The 15,311-nt window shown below is 35.8% G+C and overlaps 1 protein-coding gene across 3 annotated transcripts in view; it reads left to right on the top strand.

Moving 5' to 3' along the window:
• The window catches only part of STAM (signal transducing adaptor molecule), a 69,485-nt gene that overhangs the window by 23,384 nt on the left and 30,790 nt on the right, over positions 1-15,311 (top strand). For 2 of the 3 annotated variants that reach the window (XM_061181542.1, XM_061181543.1), the window contains exons 3-5: positions 11,051-11,126; positions 11,208-11,303; positions 12,779-12,925. In XM_061181542.1, coding sequence (XP_061037525.1) covers positions 11,051-11,126; positions 11,208-11,303; positions 12,779-12,925 — 319 coding nt within the window. Of the gene's footprint in view, positions 1-7,188; positions 7,371-11,050; positions 11,127-11,207; positions 11,304-12,778; positions 12,926-15,311 lie in introns of all 3 variants that reach the window. The other variant, XM_061181544.1, reaches the window with a different exon arrangement.

Raw genomic sequence — 15,311 nt, 5'->3', positions numbered from 1 at the left:
TCTTAAAACAAACATTGCCATATGGTATTAATCTGTAATTTTATAAAATGTACAGATCTATTTAAGAGGACGGATTTGGGGATGGTGGAGGGAACGTTAAGAAAAGCATTTCTATTTCAGTAAGATTCTTTTTTAAACAAAATGATTTGTAACCAGCAATATATTGTAGAATTATTTAGTGCATAAAGTAACTTATAGTAAAGTCTTTCTTCCCTGAGAAAATAATACTTAAAAATCCTTTTGGCCCTTTTTAAAAAACTCCTTCCTCCCTTCCTTCCTTCCTCCCTTCCTTCCTTCCTTCCTTCCTTCCTTCCTCCCTCCCTCCCTCCCTCCCTTCATTTCTTTTTTTCGAGTCATCTGTTTTGGAGTTATGGTTGTTTGGAAAATATTCTCAATTTTTAAGGGGAAATGAAGAGCCAATTATTGTGAAATTTCATTTGGTCAGAGAACTGTGACCCAGAAACATGGTTCCTGCAGTATTTTGAAAAACCCTCTTTAATTCTTCCTCTTTAAAAAAAACTTACTGTTCTTTGAGCCACACATACGTGTGTATTTATGTTTGTTGATTTAAAGAAATACTTATGCTTATGAAATATATACTTTTTTGTTTCAAAAATACTCACATGGCTCAAAATTTAAAACAGTTTAAAAAGATGAACATTTGGAAGTCTAAGTTCTGTCCCTGTTTCCCTCCCCCATCCTCTATAGGTAACCACTTCTGTTTCTTTTGTATCTTTGCATTGTTTCTTACACAAATACGAGTATCTTTCCCTGCCTTAATAGACAATAAGCATATTATACACTCTTCTGCATTTGTAATTACTTAATTCCCTAATATATCCTGTCAGCCTGAAATGTTTGAATATGCTGGACTTAAAACTTTAAAAAAAATTCTGAAAATTTTTTTCTGACTTCCAAAGATATTCACGTGATTTTTAGTGTGCAGTTCCAATGTCTAAGTACTGAAAAATGCTTAGCCAGTGATGTCATATGAGGGACTGAAAAGTCTCTGTTCAGAATCAAGAGAACTTTCAGAATAATAGTAGCAGTTTTCTTTAACATAATAAATAGCTTCCCATAATAAATAGCTTTTGTCTATTAGTTTTGATTGATTCGATTATAATTTCATATATAAAAAATAGATGTGAGGGTAGGTGTTGATTATCTGCAATAAAAAGTTAAAATTAAAACTCTGTAATTGACATCCAGATTAATTTGTGCTATTACTTTATGTCTTAACTGTCTTTGTTTAGCTTTAGACAAAAATATAGTTGACTGAGAGTGGACAACGTGATAAACTTTTTTCTTTACTTGGATAAGGGATCTATTTGGATAGTAAGTCTTTGACTTATTCGTACAGAATTAGAAGGAGAAAATGATAGTCATTACTGATATTTTGTGAAAAATATAAATATAAGCCTTTGGGAAAGAGTTTGTTAAAAATATTTTTCATTGGCTTTATGTTGTCTTGTCCTGGACCCGGGCTTTGACTATTTCTGACCTTTAGCTGGAGGTTGATAGAATATGTCCTGATTTTTTAAGGGAAAAGTAATCTCTGACCTAGACTTCTTCAAGTTGGAAGGGCAGCATCAGTTCTAGAAGCAGATTTCTTCCAGCATATGTTTTGTAATAATCATACCCTCAATTTACTGGCCTTAGGTTTTAAAGTCTTTTAAGGATAATAGCCAACATTTATTGACTGCTTATTATCTGCTGGGTCTTGTTTAAGTGCCTTATAAACATTTTATTTAATCATCACAACAGCTGTAGGTACTCTAGTTTTTTATAGTTAACAAATGAGAATCTGATTCATATTTAGGATTTTTTTTTTAAATGTAATTTAAACTAGGGGAAGAGTTATAGCAGGAATAAAATTAAAGGCTTTTTTGTAAAGCGTGATCTTGATTTCCTGGTCTCTTTCACTTTCTTAATGTCACAGAATTACTTCAGTTCATTTCATCCTTTTTGTATCAGTCGTTTTTGCTTTTATTTGACAAACAGTGGGTACTGGCTGGGTATCATGCTTTGGGTCTAGAGTGGTGAATAAAGCAGGTACAGCCTTTGTCATCAGCTATGGTAACAGTTTGCCAGTGGACGATAGAAATAAACAGGAAATGGTCTAAGAAGATAGTGAGCGGAGGGCTTTAGTGGAGAATAAAAGGGAGACCTACTTAGGTTTTTCAGGGAAGCACAGGCGTGAGGGATAACATTTATGCGATGATTTTAAAGTTGAGAAAAAGCAAAGAGCTGCAAGCAGAGGTCCCAGGCAGAGGGAACAGCCTTCACGTGAGTGCTGCAGGGTAGAGGACCCTTGGCGCTCTCTAAGAACTTGGAAGATACAGACTAGCTGGAGCAGGGGTGAGTCGCCCTAAGCAAGCACAGAGCTGGGTATAAAGAGAGGGAGTGAGTTAGAAACATGGAAGATAGTTGGAATGCTTGAAACTGAGTTTGTAGAGGGTTTTCAGCTTTTGGTAATGACATGGTCTAGGATGTGACCTTGACGGTTAATAATAGTAAGGTGGAGTCAAAAAGCCAAGGGTGTTGGAAGCATCACTTCCGTTAAGACAGACGTAACATTAGAGAGAGTGGCAGTGAGCCAGGAGTTACAATCATTGAAAGATGAGGGGGCAGTGAGGTTTTTTTAAATGAGAAGATCAGAACTGGGCTGTTTTATTTAGGAAAGAGGGAGGGAGAATGGTTTCGAAGTAGCAAAGGGAGCAAAGAGGACCCTTCATTTAGGAGGTACAAGAGCTGGGGGAAGACAGAAAGCTACCACTTGAGGTGGCTGCAGGAGAAGTGTTATCTTCCATGGAGAGCCAGTTTTCTGTAGAGCAAAAGGACCAGGGGTAGGGCCTTTTGTTGATCATGGGCTGTGACTTCTAGAGGATCCAGTGGAAAGATTTCAGAAGCTGGGGAGTAATGGATATGCAGAGCTGTTTAATGATGGAGAGGATAGTCTGGAGCTTCTTGTAGGGACTGGTCTAAACAAGAATAACAGGCATATGTTCTCAAGTTCTCAATTATTGGATAGTAGAGAAAGTTGGGTGCCCAAGACTTGGTCTTGACTTCTGCAGAAGGAACCTTGGAGTCCTGGGAAGGAGTGGTTGGGGCTCCCTCTGACCCCTTTCCATAAAGGTGAAGAGGCTTGAGGTGGGTGGTCTTCCAGAGTCAAAGGCACATTCTTATCGTTTTCTGGGATGCACATCTTTTTCTGTACTTAAGAGCTCTTTGTGCTTCCTTTTCTGTGAACTGTCTGTATCTATCCTTTCCTCATTTCTAGGAGTCCCTGATGTGTTAGGGACGTATCTTGTCTGTTTTATGAATTGCATATATTTTTCCATTATTCTTTTTTGTTTTTTGTTTTTTTTTGGCTGCGCCGCACAGCTTGTGGGATCTTAGTTCCCGACCAGGGATCGAATCCAGGCCCTGGCAGTGAAAGCGCCAAGTCCTAACCACTGGACCGCCAGGGAATTCCTTCCATTATTCTTCTGACTTTGTTGTTTTTCCATTTAGAAATTTTTGATTTTTATATAGCTGAATTTATCAGTCTTATGGTTTTTAGAATTTTGAGTTATATGAGACTTTCCTTCTCCAGGGTTTTAGTAGAATTATCTCATATTTTCTTTATGGTTTCATTTTTTGTTTTATAATTAATAGACTTTGTGTTTTTTTAAATACAATTTTAGGTTTAGAAAAAAATTGAGCAGATAGTACGAAGAATTCCATAACCCACTCCCACCCCTTATATGCAGTTTCCCCTATTATTAACATCTTGCATTAGTGTGGTATATGTTACAAGTAATGAACCAATATTGATACATTATTATTAAGTAAAGTCTATAGTTTACATTAAGACTCACTCTATATTATACAGTTTTATGGGTTTTGACAAGCCCATAATGACGTATACATTATTACAGTATCACACAGAGTAGTTTCACCATCCTTAAAATGTCCTGTGCTCCCCCCATTCATCCCTCTCCTTTCTCTCTCTGAACCCCTGACAACCACTAATTTCTTTCTTTTTTTTTTTTTTTTTTACTATTTCTATAATTTCGCCTTTTCCAAAATGTCATACAATTAGGATCATATAGTATGTTATAGCCTTTTCAGAAGCCTGCGCACTGCAACGAAGAGCCCACATGCCACAACGAAAGATCCCTCATGCTACAGCTGAGACCTGATGCAGCCAAAAAATAAATAAATATTAAAAAAAATTTTTTTTAAATCATGAGTCAAGATATACCAATTTTATTAAGTTTTTAGTGATTCCTCTCTCTCCTATATGTTATATTACATTGTGTTCTGTTTGACTGAAATATACTCCAGTGTTATATGATCTAGGAAACTCAAAATATTACTAAATTTAAGTATTCAGTGACTTATCTATACTTCCATTAACCCTCAATATTTAGTATTAGAAGTTTACCTCCTTTTCCGATGAAGTCCTTTGGGCACATGAACTTGTTCTTTAAATAGCCAAATAACATAATTTGTAGGCTATATTCATGTTCCATCAGTTATCTCATAAGAAATACCTGTTTAACAAGCTCAGAATCAGAATTTGATATTTGTATTCAGTGTTTTGCCCTTTTCCCCCTTGTGCTCTGTAGACTGTGTTTTATGTAATGTATATTATGAATCAAATATGCACTTTGAATATGCCATTGAATATACAGTTATTATTCATTTCAGTTCTGATTTCTTTTGCATTTTATAATATTAAACTTCTTTTATAGTTAATGTAATGCCTTTATGCTTTTGAAAGCCACCCTCTATATTAGACTCCCTTCAGTATTCAAGGAGGGTTTATATTCTCTGTTAATTAAAATTTTTTTTTACTTTGTTCAGCAAAGATTTGAGGTCCCACATCTTTTAGTGTATGCCTGCTGGGTGCTAAGACCTATAAAAGCTATGCATACACATATCCCCTCCCCCCTCCACAATACGGTTATACATATATCCTTGAATTGTAAGTTGTAGTAAAGCACTTTTTATAGCATGTAAAAAGAAAATGTAAAGTTTAAATCACTCTAAAGTAGCTTTGAAAGCTAAAGTTGTAAAAGTAACTTGATAGAAGAATATGTTTGTGCTTTCTAGAACTAACATTGAGTATCTCTAAGTCCCTGGCATGATTCTGGGAGTAATGTAATAACATACTGAACAGGAAGCGTGTAAGTCCCTTTTTGCAGATGAGGTCTGTCAGGCCTCACATCTTTTTCTACTGAATCACAGCGCTGCTCTTGTCCAGCAGCAGTTCTCAGCCCAGCGGTGTTGCGCTGCTAGGGGTGGCTTTGGTTGTCACACTAACAGGAGGTTACTGCCGACATTGATTAGGCGGGGACCAGAGATGTGATACGCCAGATAGTCTTACACTGCAAGAATTTTTCTGCCCCTATTTAGAAACAGACTGCTAGTATCTTTGTACCTCTTCAGTCCTGCCTCAAAGGTGATGAGAGGTTACCCGTGCAAGCACATTCGTGAACTGTGCTCTACACTGTTATTTCTGTTACTTTTGTTTTTATATTGCTTGTCTTTTATATTTACAATACTTTTAAGAAAATGTCCTATTGTTCTTCTGTCAGGCCCCGTGAGGGGGATAATAAAGAGGTGGTATCCTCATTTTGAAAATTTGATTGATCTAAAATCATTGGTTTAGTAATAGATGCAATAATTAGTATTTGAATTCACTGCCTTTTCAATGGTAATAATTTCCTGAAGCGTATAAAATCTCATCACAGTTTAACCTGTTCTCTTGATAATACAAAAGTACTTTTCAATTAAGATGTAGAGATGAGACATATTTTTAAATAAGAGACTTTTAAAAACTTATACAAAGCATAAGATCTCACAAATCTTGACTCCTTTATCCAACAAAATCATTGAATATTTTTGGCTTTCTCCTTATATATTAATGGAAAGACCTTTTCAGGTAATCTCACTAACTGGTGACTAGAGATGAATGCTGAGCTATTTATCTGTCATAACTGTACAGCAACATACCTACAAGTAGATAGACATTTATAAATAATGTGGTGACAGTTTTGGAAACGTACTCAGGGCTATTCAAAGAGATTTGAAATTTCATTATTCTTTGAAAAGAGAACTGTAGGAATGCAAAATTAGTTTTAGTTTTCTTTGGTCCTCTTAACTCTAGATCTGAGCTACATTCCTATGCATGTTTAACTTACTGAATTTAACTGTATTCTTTCGCAGCCCCCTCAATTTTATTTTTCTTCAAAACTTGTTCTTCTGTCCATTTGCTGAGCTCTACGTGCTGTCTTAAATTCCAGTTCCCATTTCTCGTACAGAGTGTGTATATCTCCCTGCACTGGGTATGACTCTTGCTCAGAGTATACATATCTTAAACAACACGGCCCTGAATATACAAGCCATCGTCTTCACCTGGTGCTCAACATAACCGTTTTGCTTCAGTAATTGAGGAGAAGTTGCCTGTATTGAGCATATTTGAGTGATGACAGAGTATGTTCTGCACCAGTAACTCCCTAATCAAAGAAAATTGATTAACTGCCATTGTTGCCTTGTTATCCTTAACTTTGGAAACTCAGGAAACAGTACAATTCCATTACATTTTACAGTGGTGTGATTTGTGGTATGGTCATTTATCACACGGTAAGTTAAGAGAGTTATTTTGGGGTTGGAAAACTGGGAAGGGTGAGAGAGAGTTCTTTCCTTGTTCTTGTGTGTATCCTTGACCTCTCCTATCTTTTTGTTTTCGCATCTCAAGATAAGGCAGAGAGAGGATGAGTCTTACAGAATGTTTTAAAATACCAGAATGGAGTTTTGGGAAGGGTTTTGAGAGAGATCAGGATTGGACTACCCTTTACAAAAGGTTGGTGGTGGAAACCGTTGGTAGACTTCTCTAAATGCACGTGCAGATTTTATCTTAGCAGGTAATTTTACAAAATACTTCATTCGTATGTCTCAGCGGTCCCTTTCCTCACATCCTGTGCTCCTCCCAGCACTACTTATTGTGCATTTTCCCCGCATCACGTAATTTTTCAGAAATAGATTTTGCAAGTGCATGTACATTTTCCACATAGAAAGCAGACTCAGCAGAAGATGCAGAAGTTGGTAACAAATAGAGCTTTTTATAATGACGATTATTCAGTTATTCTAAATACTAATTATTGTACAACAGTGAAAATTCGTGTCTTTCCCATTTAGCTCAATGACTTCTTCTTGAGCGTCGGCCATGTTGAAGACATAGAACCTGAAAGATGGAGAGTGGTGTGGAGAGAGGGGAGCTGGAGTGAGAGGGTCTAGAGGAGAAGAGCCCCCTCCTAAAGCTTTCTTTTCATGGAAGCCCACAGTACAGTGTATTGAGGTGGCCTACATTGAGTAATGTTGTGAGTAATGAAACTGACTTTGATGCTTTAGTTCGTCAGAGCTGACATATGCCGAGGCAGCTGTGTCCATTCACGAAAAACCTGTTTTCTTGTCTGGTCTAGGATTCGAGGAAAAGACAGTAGAAGCCACAACTAGATGGAAGTACTGCCTTTTTTCTCACTCTCGTATGAACTACGTGTCCGAGATCTATGCATAAAAAGATAATGTTTGGATGAACATAGTTTCGGCTGGGGTGACCATGCATCCAATTTCCCTTGGATAGTTTCACTCTATGCCTGCTGTTCTTGTATTGCGCCTGGTTAGCACCCCCTTTCACTCTCAAAGGGGCACTCGTATAGATGATAAATTATACAGATACTGTATTTGTAGTCCATTTTCATTTGTCATTGAGAGGATAATAGCCATAGGACACCTACTTTAAATTCAATTATAACTCTTAAACCTTTTTAAAAAGAATATTTTAGCTATAATTTTTTGTTGAATTGTAAGATTTATAATGAAATGTATATAAATATACTTTCACTTCTGTATTTTACTTATCGTTTTGTGGAAATACTGAAAAGCTGAATTGAAAAAAAACACGGAACAGAATGAGGTCTTTAAATATTAGATTTTTGTGGGTCACTTCTGTTGTTTAATAGCGCCAGTTTTATACACAGTTCTGAAGGGATTTTGTTTTTTAGCTTATTATACCTAAAAAGATATTGCTTTGTTGGCATACATAAAGTGTTTGTCAGGACTTACAAACATTCTAGTTGGCTTTTTTGGGCATTATCCTTTCTCTGGATGCAATAGCCAACTTTGCTTTGGTTCCAGACATGTCCTTGCCTTGGTTTTTAAAATTGGCTGTGGTTAAACATTTCAACAGTATAGAAATGAGTGTAATAAAAAGTAAAAAGTTCCATTTCAAAGCCCCTTTCTCCATCCTCTTTTCCAGAAGTCACCACAGTTTAGATTTCTTTCTTTAAAAAAAAAAAAAAAAAAAAGAATGTGGTTTATGAACAATACGTCAGAAATTTCATTTAAAATTTGGTGGTAAAGCAAGTATTGAGGATTATTTTCTAAAATGTTTTATTCACTGTGCTGAATCATCTTTGGATCATTATTTTTTAATGATTTTAATTTTAGTATTTCGATAATTTGGCCTCTGCCAGTGCTTTGAAATGATAATTTTGTGTTTGTCAACATGCTTTTCACAACTGCAAAAATTAGCATGAGGTCACAGATTCTGGCTCCTAAAATAAGTCCAACTGTAAAAAAGGCAAAATCTAAATAATGTTATATTATTTCTTCAGTCTAATGATGCTGCTTTTAGATACTTTTAATACAAAATCAGTAGAATAAGAGCTGCAGAATCATGAGTTGAATGCTTGACATATAATAGGTATCCCATAAATACAATTTTCCCCCCTCTTTTTTCCATGCTCTTTAAGTGGAAAGCTTCCCAACAGGCAGTGAAACAGCCTTAGAAACAGAAATTTTATTGTTTATTCTAATATCTTCCTATTAAAAATGACTTTTTTCTGTTTATCATTAGTAGTTGCATTTTCAATTCTTAAAGAAATTTTTTAGGACAATTATTCTTACTGGCCAGTTTTCCCAGGGCTCAGTGTTGTTCCGATCACTTGATACTGTGTTTTCTTTTGTATGTGTGTGTCCAGCTGTCCATTTCCTAAACTTCCATCCCAAATGGAAGCTCTGTATGTATGCAGTTAAATAGTAACTGTCCACTTCCCCCTTCTCTTAGCCACTGGTGACTTCTATTCTACTTTGTATCTCCATGAATTTGCCTGTTTTGAGTACCACGTATAAGTGGAACCATATAATATTTCTCCTTTTGTGTCTGGCTTAATTCACTAAGTATGTCTTCAAGGTCCACCCATGTAGCATGTGTCAGAATTTCGTTCTTTTAGGCTGAATAGTATTGCATTGTATTTTGTTTATCCGTTCGTCTGTTGGTGGGGATTTGGCTGTTGTGAATAATGCTGCTCTGAGCATGGATGTACAGATGTCTGCTTGAATCCCTGCTTTCAGTTCTTTTATGTGCGTATTCAGCACATAGTGGTGGAGTTCCTGGGTCATGGGGCAGTTTTATGTCTGACTTTGTGAGAAGCTGTCAGACTTGTCCACAGTGGCTACGTCGTTTCGTTTCGCATCGCCGTGGGCACCGCTATGCATAAGGGTTCCCATTTCCCCACATCCCCGGCTGGTTGCCTCTTCCTTTTTAATGCGAAATCGTGTCTCACTGTGATTTCATGTGCCGCTCCCTAATGATGCTGAGTGGTTTTTCATGTGCTTTCTGGCCATTTATATATCTTCTTTGGAGAAATGTCTGTTTGAGTCCTTTGCCCATTTTTGAATTGGATTATTATTTTTTTGTTGTTGAGAGGTAGGACCCCTTTATATATTCTGGATATTAATCCCTTATTAGATACGTCCTTCCATTTCTATCAGGTTAATTTCATCCAATTAGTTAATTACTTAATTAATTAGTTCATTTTATGTATTTTTCTTCTCTGGAAGTTTTATCGGGTTCTTTTTTGTATACCACTTCTTTCCTTTGCTATGTTGATGATTCCTTGTACATCCTTGAGCATACTTAAAATAGCGTATATAATTTCCACATTTTCATTTGACTGAGTTTTCTCCTAGTTAAGTGTCACTTCTTCCTGGTTCATGTCACATCTGGTAATTTTTGATTGAATGCTTAGTATTATGAATTTTATATTGTTGAATGCCAGGTTTTTTCATACTCCTGTTAAAGAATATTGGACTTGATTCTGTTAGAGGTTACGTCTGGATCAATTTTATTCTTCTGTGGCTTGTTTTTTAAGTTGTTATTGGATGGATTTAGGATAGTCTTTTGGGGTGGTGTAGCCCCATCACCAAGGCCTAAACGCTCTGCTGCAAGGACTGTCCACTTTGGTATGAGCTCTGACAGCTGTGTGAGCTTTGAGAACCCTTCAACATAGAGCTCTCAGTCACTTTTTGTCCAGCCTGGTGGGCAGCAGACCTCAGTGGACCCCATGCAGGTATCTAGCACTCTTTCTTCATATAGCTCCTCTACTCTGTCCTGCAAATTCTAGCTCCCACAGCCTGCCAGAATTCTGATTTCTGTCCCCTCAATTCAGTGAGATCACCGCCATCTTCCTGGGATCACCTTCTCTGCGCTGAGATCCAGAAACTGCCTTTAGACAGAAAGCCTATTTCGGTACCTGGAAAGTGCCCCTGGGTAGAAAGTTGAGGCAGATGTCTGTTTATTTAATTCGTGTTCTTTCTTAGAGATCATCATTCAGCACTACCTGTGGCCTAATGTCCCAAATGTATTTTAAATATATTTTTCCAGTTTTCTAATTATTTACAACAGGAGTGTAAATCTGGTTCCAGTTATTCCATCGTGACTGGAGGTGGAAGTCTTGGTGTGTCATTTTATTTTCAAAACTTTCCATCTAGAATTAGCCCAAAATGCCTTATCTGTGATCGTTAAGGAAGAGAGCCTGTTAATTTTGTTTGAAAAATTTAAAGGAACTTTTTAGTGTACAGTTTTTCAATTGTGTCATTAGTAAGAATTAAACTTCTCTACCATATTCTCCCTTTTGTATCATAGTCTATTGCCTTTTATAGTTAAGGGGGAAAAAAGTAGAATGTACTACTAATTGTTACATTTCTCATTTTTTAGACCTAAAGATTGTCTTCGGTCTATTATGAGGAGGGTGAACCATAAAGATCCTCATGTTGCTATGCAGGCTCTGACTGTGAGTGGTTTCATTTCAAGATCTACCGCAAAATTGTCTACCAAAATCGAGCTCTTTTAACTCCCTATTTTATACTTTTAGCTTCTAGGAGCATGTGTATCAAATTGTGGCAAAATTTTTCACTTAGAAGTATGTTCAAGAGATTTTGCTAGTGAAGTAAGCAACGTATTAAACAAGGTAAGGAACATTATTTCTAGAAATGAATTAACACTGTCTTCTTTCTTCATATATTTTATTGTTCAGTTCTTCACATTTTAAATCACAAAGGACTAGTCTGTGCTTTTTTTTTTTTTTTTTTTTAACTCTTTCTAGGCTATGTCTATCCCATGTATAAGTCCATGTTAGGTTTTGCTGAAGAGACTACACATTTATATAACTTGGAGATTTGGTTTTGGTCAAGCCAAATTAGAATATATTTAACCTCTTTTCTTTACCATTCCCTTCTTCTGATGAAAAATATGTGTATTTCTCTATCTGATTAAGAGGTAGCAGTTTACTTTAGGCACAGTTTTTATAACCATTTTTTGTTTTAGTCACAGAGGTCATCTGCTTAACTGAATGTAGAGTTAAAAATTGAAATCCAGCAATTTAAGGAATTTAAAAATTTTAATTTACTAAGTAATATGTGAGCTTTCTCCGTAAAAATTCATGCATTCTAAAGGTAATTATTTCTGGCCTTTTTGGGGGGGATAATTATATATTAAAAAAGTGTTTTAAGTGTTAAAAGGGAAAATGCTTCATGTTTTTTGGAAAAAATGAGTATTTCCAGATTTTAGTAGGAAATAGTACATAAATAAGAATTTAAAATTCTGTACTCCTTTTAGAACATGGTTATGTGATAATTTTTTCCTGTTCTGCTTTATTCAGTTATTTGGTTATATTTAGGTATTTTGTGCTAATTATTTACCATTCTTTTGATGTCCTGAATGTCCATCAAAATGTACAACGGTTTATGAAGAGATTCTAATGTAATATTTTCCTTAATTGAAGATTTGTACTCAGTATTTAGTAACGTGAACAACTACTTTAAAAAGCAAACAGTTGCATATAGGAGAAAGAACTCTTTATTTTTCAAATATTTTACAGTGAACATACTGGTTTTATACTTAAGGGGGAAATGTTATTTTGAAGAAATGAAGTTTCCAGGAATATCGGCATATAGTGGACCTCATGCCAGGCCTCAGATAATTAAGTAACTGGGTAAAATCATAGCCATGCACATTAAAAGTCAGGAATTAGGAATAAAGGAATTGTACTATTTATTCTCTCTTTCCAACTTATTTTTCATTGGTCTGCAAAAAAGAAAACAAACTTTTCTATGTCTTCCTCATAGACAATACTTGCTTAGTTGCAAAATACTCTGAAAAGTCCTGTCTTTCTGACCTCCAAAATAAGTTAGTATATATCTAGTGTTTTAATATGTTATGAGGTATGTGATGGTATCATCTATTTTTTTTCATAGTGTGGAAATAAAACTAGTTTATTTCTAGTAACCATCTGTATTTTCTCCTGTGTCATCTATAGCTAGGGATAATTTATGATTTAAAAAGAGATCTGCACCACTTTATAAGATTTATATTTACGGCATCTGCATTAAATCATTTGCCAGGAAATTAGTGCTTTTTTATTAATTCTTTTTCTCTATTTTTAAGGGTCATCCTAAAGTGTGTGAAAAATTAAAGGCTCTTATGGTTGAATGGACGGATGAATTTAAGAATGATCCACAGCTTAGTCTAATATCAGCAATGATTAAGAACCTTAAGGAACAAGGTGTTACGTTTCCAGCTATTGGCTCTCAGGTATTTTATATAAATTTGTGCGTGTGCTACAGTTCATTTCTCTAAAGTAGCCATGTTTATTTTTCTTTTTTTCCTCCAAACCCAGGTAGTTTTTAATACTCCAGAGGAATTTTTGTTAATAATAATAATCTTGCATATAAAGTTGCCAGAAAAATATAGTGGAATGTTAATGTGTTCCAACTTCCATTTCCCCACTGTTTCTCCTTCTTTATTAATGAATTCGTTTAACCTTTTTGCAATTAAAAAAATTTTAATATAATTTTAATAATACAGACGAAATTGCTTTATTAGGTAATACTGACATTCTTGTTAAATGCTCTTTGTGCTGTAATTTTATCTACAAAGAATGACAGCTCAAAAATCAGGTTTCCTTAAAATTTAAGGTTGTGTTTAGAGGTTCTTTGGATTATGAAATTTATGAGCACCTGTATTAAAAAATGGTAGAGAGATAAAAGGGGGTCATTGGGAAGAGAAGTTACCCTTAATAAGAGCTGACCAGCACATAAGTGTCTTCTTTCTTTTTCCTAATAAATATGACTGACTGAAAGGCTTAACTTGCCTTTAAAAAAAAATTATTTATATAATGAGCTCAATCTCTAATTTATGTCATATAGGAAAAAAAATGGAAGATTATCTCTTCTGTTCTTTTTCTATTCTGGTAACCATCCTTTAGGATGCCCAGCTAACTAAGTAGGCTTAAAGTGTGTGGTAACTTACTGCACTGTCTTTCCCCACTGTATGGCTTGGGGTAGAATATAATGAGTGATGTGAAAGCATGAGCAGAAAACTCTTAGTTGTAGAGGGCTCACATTCAGGGTTTTGACCGTTTCAAGGGAATTATGAAGTGATTCATCCAGACTTATCTAGACTTTCTTCCCAAGGCACTTCTAATTTATCTAAGTACTCTTGAGATGTGAAAACCTAGAAATACATTTTGGAGATGAAGGAAGGAGAGGGTATTTTTCTTCTTACTTGAAAAAATTTGGCTTGTGAATAGTTTTACAATGATAAATTACATCTTTGAGAAGTAGTCATTCATAATTGATCGCTCATTTTTACTACCTCAGAATAATTTCTAAATCTGTATAATTAAGGAATAATTTTATGCAGAATAATCCAAGATATCTTATAATAAGATATCCTTGACAGTAGAAGCAATGTTTAATTATCGAAGAGTAGACTCACTATGGAGAACCGAAGAGTGTAGTTGCCTAGTGGAATGGCAGGTTCTGGATCCTGAGACCCTGTTCCGGAGCTTGTTACTTACAGTGTGGTTGGTTGGCCATCGTCATCACCACCTGGAAGCTTGTGAGAACTGTCACATCTCATTCACGGGTGGAGACGTGCCTCCAAGCAGTGAATTCATTGTCTCTGTTTTAACAAGACCCCCGATGACTGTTTTGAGCAGCACTGCTCTTGAGGACAGCTTTCAGTGCAAGTGACAACTGCATTTCAGTCCACAAAGGAACTTGTTCCTGTAAGAGAAGGAAGAAGAGTTAATGATCCGTTTGATACGTAGCTTTGTTTGGTTAACCTAGAATCTCAGATAGTTGTGGGAACAACTCTAGTGATCCTCTAATCTAATCCCCTCATTTTACAGATGAGGATACTGAGACCCAGAATGGTTAAGTGACTTGCCCAGGGCCACAGCTAGTAGTTGCAGAGCTGGAACTAGGACACAGGCCTCCTGACTCTCAGTCCAGTGTTCCTTCCACTACACGATCCTGCCTTCCGTTTGATATTGAGGTTAGTAGATATGTGTCTGTCCAGACTAGGCTTTGAAGGACCAGAAGTGGAGTGAACACTGGCAAGAGCGTTTACGTGCTAATTGGTGTAGATGTGAGACTACGCTCCTGTTCAAAGGATTCAGGATGTAGGTCAGCAATAGTCCAGTTCAGAGTTACTTTTCTTTTTTTCATCTAGATCTTATAAAATATGTGAAAGCTCATTTTGTTATAGTTGCTGTCTTTCAACCACAAGAAATATGTAAAATGCGTATAAAGTAACCTATGATGAGGTAGAATGGTGATTTTTTTAATAGTAGTTTCTGAAGAAGTTTTCATTGAAAACCATGTTTGTAAAGAGCTTCATGTTTAATTTTTAAAAAAAATCTATCATCTGGGATCAACTGCAGAAGTCCCTCCAAATCTTACAGTCACTTAGTTGCTTAAGCCGTTACTACGTTTTAATCAGACTAGACCTTTGTTAGCATATTTTTAAAAAAGTTTCTGGAAACAAGAGAATTTTTTAAAGTATATTTTTTCATCCAAGTACAGAAGAAAATAATTTTAAAATATTAAGAAAAGTGATACTTGAGTCACCTAACTCTTGCTGCTGTGGTTCTCTTAGCACTGACTTTGGACACTGAGGTCGAAGTGATGCTGGC

This window comes from Eubalaena glacialis, chromosome 2, assembly GCF_028564815.1.
Source record: "Eubalaena glacialis isolate mEubGla1 chromosome 2, mEubGla1.1.hap2.+ XY, whole genome shotgun sequence".
In the NCBI taxonomy this organism is placed as follows: Eukaryota; Metazoa; Chordata; class Mammalia; order Artiodactyla; family Balaenidae; genus Eubalaena; species Eubalaena glacialis.
The sequence above is the reverse complement of the archived record's forward strand: the minus strand, read 5'-3'. Positions and strand labels throughout refer to the sequence as shown.